We start from the raw sequence: 7,845 nt of genomic DNA, 5'->3' as shown, positions 1-7,845 counted from the left end.
AGGATACTCAGGCCCTTGATAAGAGCAATGCTACCAAAACAAGAAGAGGAGAGCTTACACAGCTCCTTATTCTACAGTCACCTAAGTATTATCCAGAAGTAAGGAGTTCCTTTCAGTCAGTGTAAAACACCAATTTTGTGATGCAGGATCTTGAAGAGATCCATACTTTTGGTTTAAGCCCTTAAGATAATAACTAAGTGTCAAGGCCTACGTCATTAATCTGTAGGCTCCATCAGCAGTTGTTTTAGGATTGCAGCTAGAATTAACAACAGCCATGTTGGTGTTTGTGACTGCAAGTGGGCATAGACACAGACAAACCTGCCTGCCATTCAGATCCAGGCCTGTACCAGACTTTTTAAAAATAGCATAAAGAAGACCTGCAAGACATTTTGTAGTGCAAAGTACAGCATGTTGAATTATATTGGAGAAAAAGTAGGGAATGATGTTTCAGATTTCCATTCTCTTTATTGCCAACAGATTTATATTTAAAATGCCAAGGTCAAAAAAAAATGTAATAAATACTTCACTTTAGGCTGTAATAAATTAAAAAAAATTAACAAGGAATGCACTTTGCCAGCCACAAGTGTGGGTATTTTTGAAAAATAAGGAAAAAAACAGTATGGCCATAGTTCACAGTTAAGCAACCAGAAGCTGCTTGTTACAATTATCCCCAACAACGGAGCTCTCCCATCCCTCCCTTTCCAGATCTGTATTCACAGTTTAACTCCATCAGAGGTGCTCTCTTACAGAGCAAGCAGACACATTCCGCTCCGAGTTCAAGTCAAATATATCTTTAACACACATGAAGCAAGGAAAACTATGATCCGAGGAACTCCTTGTCACAACATTTTAGTCCAACAGTAGATTTAGGCTTCTAATAGATGTGTGCCCAGCACACTAGGACAGTCACATTTTCGTACCACCACACATCCATCATCAACATACTAGTTGCTCCACCATCTCCACTGCAGATTCACAGTGAGCAAGAGAGTCCATTTGGTTTAACAGAGTCAGTTCCTTCAGTTACATCGCTGCAGCAGCATGTTCAGAGCATATTCCATTCTGTGTTTAAGTTCCAATGAACATCCAGAAACCAGAAGAGTTGTCAGACGAAACGTTGTGGATATCCTGTCTTCATTTATGTAGGTAAGGAGATACTCCTCACTCTGATTGCAAATTATGACTTTTGTGTGATCATGATAGAAGTTCACCTGTAAAAGAGAAGTGAGTTGCTGTTTGTCTACTTTCTCCTCTTAGTTTCTGAGACTTAGCTAGTTTCATTGCAATAAAGTATTTTAAGACATTTCCTCTGGTGATGCTACCACACTTACTTGAAACGTGCCGTCATTAAAGAGCATCATTAATGCTTTATCAGATTTGAGCCACTGTAAGAGGTAAAGCCTGGGCCTGCGTACATCTGTTAGGCTGGGCAAGTCTCCTCCCTAGGAAAGGGAACAGACTATATTAAGCACTCAGTTCACATTTAGTTTATTTTTACAGCTCAAGACCCTGAAGGTGCTGAACTTACATCCATGAGATTCTCCTCCATATAGTGAGAGAAATACTTCAGTACTGTTACTTGGCTAATGAACTGTTCAGGAGCCTCTGTGGCTGAGAAGACAGAGCATTGGCCAAGCTCAGCATAGTAGTGCACTGTCCTGAAAGAGAAAAAAAGAAAATAAGGTTAGTGACGAGAAACATATTTCATGTTTAAGCTGCCTTAGTGAGTTGTTGGCTTTGTAATGATTCTTACTTTTTGTCTGGCAGAAGGCTCATATGCGCCCCATTGTTGAAGAGGACACCAACAGTGTGATCTGACAGCTGGTACCCAAAGCCATACTTGTTGGAGTAGTCCACCCATTTTGTAACCCACTGGAAGGATGCTGACAGCAGTTCTTTGGGATTGCTGTCTGCTTCTGGCATGTTCTCCAGACATCCTCTCAATACTCTTGCAACTGTATCAGCAACGCTTCCCATGGTACTGTCTTCCAAACCTGAAAAGGAAGGATTATTAGACTGACAAGACCAGAGAGAGAGAGCAGATTTTCATTCTAAACCTTTCAGTTACCTAGATTAAGAAATTTAGCCTTAATGACTTTCTAATTTAAATCTTTCAAAAATATTGGATTTTACAACATCAAGAAATGAGAGGATAAAAGCAGACATTTGTTTCAAGCTTTTAATATATGAAGAAAATAAAGGTGGGATTCAGACTTAGAGATTACATTTTGCTGCACTTACATTCACTGCTACTGCTGCAGCTTCCCAAAGTTCCTCTGACTATCATCCGAATGGAGTCTCCAATCTGCTTAGTTTCTGGCAATGCTCCCGGCTTTGCCACTGTTGTGATAAGAGGCTGAATCTCCTAGAAGAGATGTCAGACATAAACATCAAACACAACACAAGACAAGGCTTATACATAAGTTTTGCATGGCTCTCCTGTTTCTCAACAAATGATAAATTCTAGGCAAACTGGTATTCATGTACAAAGAGCACAAAGTACAAAGAGCTGCTGGTAGACTGAGCTTAGAGCAGCACACCAGGTCTTTCCATTCTTCAGATCTTCAATTTGCATCTCACAGGCTATTAATCAGTTCTCTGCTCTCCTGACCTAGCAAGGGAGCAGCTGTGTGCAGGTCTGAACACCAAATGGTAAGAGATAGATTTCAGCAATTTATTCTTTTAAAATGCCCTAGTTAATCATGAACTGAAGCCCTGTATTTGCAATATTGAGAAATAGCACCTGGCAGACAAGTTAACACACAGGCAACAGTGGAGTCTAGGCAGATACTATAATTACTCAAAAGCCAAAATTTATAGTCTCCCTACAAAGGCTACCATACCTTGGTGATGCTTGGTTAAGCCATCTTAAAGCAACTCTGCTAATCATTTAAGCTTGATTATGCTGTGTACAGCCCCAGTTCTGATAGCCAAGTCAAATATAATTTAATTAAAGCTACTCCACCCAACTGTTGCTGGATTTAAATTGAACTGCAGTTGCATATACCTCATCTGTCTTGTGTTTGGGGGCCTGCTGGGTTATCGATGTCTTCTTCAAATCATGCCTGAGCTTGTAGATTTCTTCATCTTCTTTAGCTAGCCTGTCTGCAATACAGGAAAAAAATACTTAACTCAATCTGGAAGTGCTATTCAACTATAGAAAGCATAACAAGTTAGCTGCAGAAAACACATTGTGTCTCTCCAGTAGCTTCTTCTAAGCCTGCCGTAGTCTCCCAGAGCAGTGATGCCATTATATACAAATCACTTATGAGACTAAATTTCAGTAGATATTACAAACTAACAGATGACCAGTATAGATATGGATGCTGTAAGAAGCATTCACGTATGAAAGCTGGCATAGGTGGGCAGGCTACCATCTATACTTCTCAAGAAAGAGGACAAAACCAACCCAGGGAAGCACAAATGTAAGTGTTCTGCTGCCATCTCACAAGTGTACACTAATACGACACAGATGCAACAGACAAAGGTGGACTGTAGCAAGGCTTGAAACTTACTGTGTGTGTCGAAGTATCTGGCCTTATCCTTTTTACCCCCAAAGAGAGCAGCAGCTGCTTTTTTGAAGAAATTTTTAGCAGGACTTGATAAATGGAAATCAGGGACAGTGTGACAACAGCTTGCAGAAAGTCTATCAGGTGTAAAGCCCTGTGGAAATGCAATACAAGAAGTTTTTAGACCACAGAGGGCATTTTTGTGTGGATTTTTTCCCCACTACAATAGTGATAGTAGACAGTACAAACCTGTAAGAAAAATTCATGTCGAATTATTTCATCTAAACTGGGCCGATCTTCAGGGTTTTTTGACAACATGCTAGCTATTAAGTGCTTTGCAGGTGCCAAGAGAGATGAAGGCAGGCTGTATCTTGCTTCCCTTATACATCTGTATGTTTCTTTAAGATTTGTAGTCTCAAATGGGGGTCTTCCCAACAGCATTGTATACCTGTTCAAAGGCAAAGGAAAACTTTTATTTTACACACTCTCTGTACTTGTGTGTACAACTACAAAAAAAAGGCTTTATCTATCTCCCAACACTAAGCAGTTCTGCATTTGAGCTACACATGCACAAAGGGCTGTAAATGGATGCAGTACTGCATCCCCTTTGAACCCTCAAAAGCCTACACCAGTGATAGACATATTATATTTCAAAGGCAGTGAAGTACTTACATTACACAGCCTAAGGCCCATATATCAGATTCACAGCCGTGCCCTTGTTTGTTGAGGACTTCTGGAGAGAGGTAATTTGGTGTGCCACATATTGTTCTGAAAAATCAAAAACACCATAGAGCTGGTCAGTATTTCAAACAGAAAGGGGAAGGAGCTATTTTTCATGGGTCAGGTTTTCCTCTCAAGTTCAGACAAGAATTTGAGACACCTAAAGAGGAGCTGTAGGAACTTTGATAACATAGATGTTTTTTCATTTTGTCTTCATGATACAGGAGAAGCACTATCAGCAGTATTGGCTTTTGCTGTAGAACATGACTTCTCAGTTTCATATCAATTTGGTTTCATTTACTACTAGACTATACATTTTTAATGCTCCTACCTCCTCCTGTGCTCCAGTGGTTCCAGCCTAGCTGCCAAGCCAAAGTCACCCAGTTTCAGTTCCATGTTCTCATTGATGAAGAAGTTACCTGGCAGACAAAGAAATTCCAGTTAGGCCATCTCTGGCAAGACAGGAATGCATTTGCCACAGGTGCTGAGTCATACTTTGTTCAAAGCCAGAAGCTAGCCAAGACTTTTTTTTTTTTTTAATTAGGAATGTTTAATGTCATCCCTTAAGCACTATGAGTTTCCACTGTAAAGATAGACTAAGCTGATTCTACTAAACAAGCTGTCGCCATACAAGGATAAAGTGGTACAATACTGACAGGGCTGGAGGAGTGTGTTTTGAAGTTGGTGATCTGGAGAACTTACCTAGTTTAAGATCCCTGTGTAAGATTTCCTGTTCATGAAGATACTTTAGCCCTGACACAATTTGCCTGAGGTAGTATCGTACTTCTGGTTCTGTCAATACCTTCCTTGCTTTTAAGATGTGAGCCATTGACTGCAGAGGAAGAACAAAGGCAGAAATGTCACTGACCATTCTTGCACAAGATTCACCTAAGCAAAAGTAAATGAGTACATAGAGAAACAACAACTAAAGCCACAAAAATACCTTTTACACATCAGACACATAAATTAGTTGCAGATTCCAGGTAAGTAAATACTGGATTTCTCCCAGTTGATGCTCACCCTTCTACTGCAGTATTCCAGAAGAATGTAAATATTCTCTCTGTCTTCAAAGTAGTGGTAAAACTGCACAACATGTCTATGATTAAGCATTCTGTGCAGCTCAATCTCTTTATCAATCTGCAAAAAAAGATAGTGGGAAAGAAAAAAGGTGTTGTTAGGCTTACTTCCACAAGGTTGAGCTCTGTCAGAACCATTTCAGGAAAAGGGCTAGGCAATCCAGCACACAAAGAGTTTGAGAAGAAGAAAAAAAACCAAAACCATTCATGCATACATACCTTCTCCCTTTGATGAGGTTTTGCTACTCTGCTGTGAGGAATGATTTTTGCAGCATAAACTTTATTTGATGTCAAATCTGTCATCTCGTAACACTTGGCAAATCCACCCTAGAGAGACACAGGACAAAAAATGCAATTAGAGCGGGTATAAAATGCAGTCCCGCACTTAGTCATTCACCAGCTCATGTATTAGTCAAGAAGCGCAACTTCCTCAGCAAAGGGCAATTTTCTAAGAACAGGTTCTGGGTTCATCGTCTGTCAGAAGGCTCGCGCTCCCCACTCCCCGCATGCACCATCCAAGTCATTCCCGCGGGCTCGCCCGAGCCGCAGGCACGACTGCGGGGCAGGAAGGGCGCTCGGACCTATCGCACCTGGCCCGGGCGGCGCAGGGCAGGTCGCGGGCGGCAGCGCGGCGCACTCCGCTCTCCGGGGGAACGCAGCCCCGCAGGGGCAGCGCCCGCCGATCGCCCCGCCGAGAAGGGCGGCGAGCCGGGCACACCGGCCGTCGCCTCGGGAGGGCACGGGGCTCGCCGCGGCCATTACCTTTCCGAGCACCTTGCCGCGGCAGTAGCGCTTCCCCGTCGTGGGGTCGGTTATAACCCGGGAGACCTCGGCTGCGGGGTGGCCGTGCTGGTGCGGCTGCTGGTGCGGCGGCTCCTCCGCCTTCTTCCTGCGCGACTCGCCGCCGCCCGCTCTGCCCGCCGCTGCCTCGCAGCACTTGGCACCGCCGCCGCCCGATGGGTGGGCGATAGTCCGTAGCAGCTCCATCACTGCACCCCGCCGGCTCCGTCCTGCCTGTCCTTCTCGGCCTCGCTCCAGGCACCCAGCACACCCCACCCGCTCCGGTCTCGACGCCGGGCAGCGCCCCCGTTCGCCCCTTATATAGCGGGTGGCGGCTCCGCCCCCACGGCTGAGGGGCGGTCCCCGCCCGGACTCCACTCCTCCCGCCCGGCTTGGCCGGGCCCCTCCCCGCCCCACCTAGGGACGGACGGAGGGGTGTTGGGCAGCGCTGGGCTGGCCTGTTCTGCCCTCCTTTCCCCAGCCGTGTGGCCGGAGCGGAGCGGCGGAGAGAACGGGGCTGAACCACGCTCTTGTCCTCCTGCAGCGACAGAGGCTCCTCCGGCCGCTACAGTCCTGTGTGGAAGCTCGACAAAGAGAGCTTCAGCCTAAGATGTGTTTTCCTCACTCGAGGATTGCTGCGTGCGGGGCAGTGTGGGTTGGCGATGGACGATCCGAGCTGTAGCCTGTAGGAGCAGCGTGCCTGTTGTTGCATGCGAGGAAGGGAAGGAGTTTGTCCCGCCTATGCCAAAGCAGCTCCACCACAGTGGAGAGACGGGGCCAGCATGGAGCTGAGGCCCATGGGCTTGTTCAGATGGTGCAAATCACTGGTGTGAATGCCCCACTTCTAAGGGGCTACCCTGTCCCTCACTTTGTAAGGAGAGCCCATGCCTAGGGACACCCCCCACAGCTGTCTGACAAGAGTCAGCTCTAAAATCTCTTCATAAGCAGCAAATACATCAAGTTGGAAGGCAATTGTAGTATAGGACCTCTGATCTAAGTGCTTGTGTACAGACAATTGTTAAAGAGTGAGCATGGTCTGGGAGAAAAATATTGAAATGTGAAACAGTTTTGCATTTCTCCATTCTGAAGATGCAAAAGTGCCAAAATTCATTATTTTCTTAGAGTGTTACACATTTCTGAAGTAATATTTTCTTGTTGGCAGACAGAATACTTTCATTGCTGGTAAAAATCAAAGACTAGTTGATTTAGTAGGAGCAACTTTCAGAGCATGTAACTGTGTAAGTTATTTCAGTGTCAGTCCCTGAAAATCTCTCACTTCACATCTTAAAATAACAGAATATACTTATTTTAGACTGTCAACAGCAGGATGCATGCCTTAACACACAAAGTCCCCCCAGCCAAAACCACCAGAAGTGTAGAACAACAATATTTGTTTACTTGTTTCTCTCCATAGGTATTGCATTAGGAAGGTAACAGTGCTCAAGTGTTAAATATACTGTATTGTGTACACTCTTCTTCTGCCCGTCTGCAGCTTTTTAATGGGCATATGCTGCTGCATTCAGGTGCCTTCCTAACTCACTCTGCAAAGCCTCGTCAAGTCACATTAGTGTTACTAGTTATTAACCACAGGGGTAGAGGTAAAAATAAGAAGGAAAAATTGGTATACACAGACACTGTTCAGTCGTGTGCCCCCTCAGCCCTTAGTCTTACAAGCATTGACTTCCTAGACAAATATTCTTACCCTCACATAACTTTACCTTTCTCCAAATTAGTACCTGTTTTTGCAAAATAAGTTACTT

At 44.4% G+C, this 7,845-nt stretch overlaps 1 protein-coding gene across 1 annotated transcript; it reads right to left on the bottom strand.

Annotated features, from left to right (window-relative positions):
• Nucleotides 1-440: 440 nt before the first annotated feature.
• On the bottom strand, nucleotides 441-6,387 carry PLK2 (polo like kinase 2). The gene is made up of 14 exons (XM_010395297.4): nucleotides 6,068-6,387; nucleotides 5,525-5,632; nucleotides 5,250-5,366; nucleotides 4,932-5,061; nucleotides 4,561-4,648; nucleotides 4,182-4,277; nucleotides 3,759-3,957; nucleotides 3,516-3,663; nucleotides 3,008-3,105; nucleotides 2,242-2,365; nucleotides 1,754-1,994; nucleotides 1,529-1,658; nucleotides 1,332-1,442; nucleotides 441-1,211 (listed from the first exon to the last, which is right to left on the bottom strand). The coding sequence occupies exons 1-14, from the start codon at nucleotides 6,290-6,292 to the stop codon at nucleotides 1,020-1,022; spliced, it is 2,007 nt and encodes a 668-aa protein (XP_010393599.1). The 5' UTR covers nucleotides 6,293-6,387; the 3' UTR covers nucleotides 441-1,019.
• Nucleotides 6,388-7,845: the final 1,458 nt, after the last annotated feature.

The sequence above is a fragment of the Corvus cornix genome, chromosome Z (assembly GCF_000738735.6).
Source record: "Corvus cornix cornix isolate S_Up_H32 chromosome Z, ASM73873v5, whole genome shotgun sequence".
Lineage (NCBI taxonomy): Eukaryota > Metazoa > Chordata > Aves > Passeriformes > Corvidae > Corvus > Corvus cornix.
This window is presented reverse-complemented; position numbering and strand designations above follow the sequence as displayed.

What these genes read in the sequence shown, in the direction of transcription:
- PLK2 (XM_010395297.4), bottom strand. Translation starts at nt 6,292, where the DNA reads ATGGAGCTGCTACGGACTATCGCCCACCCATCGGGCGGCGGCGGTGCC. An exon ending in TGGGCCTTAGGCTGTGTAAT is followed by an intron (nt 3,958 to 4,181) that starts GTAAGTACTTCA and finishes GCCTTTGAACAG; the next exon opens with GTATACAATGCTGTTGGGAA. An exon ending in AGCCTTCTGCCAGACAAAAA is followed by an intron (nt 1,659 to 1,753) that starts GTAAGAATCATT and finishes TTTCTCTTTCAG; the next exon opens with GACAGTGCACTACTATGCTG.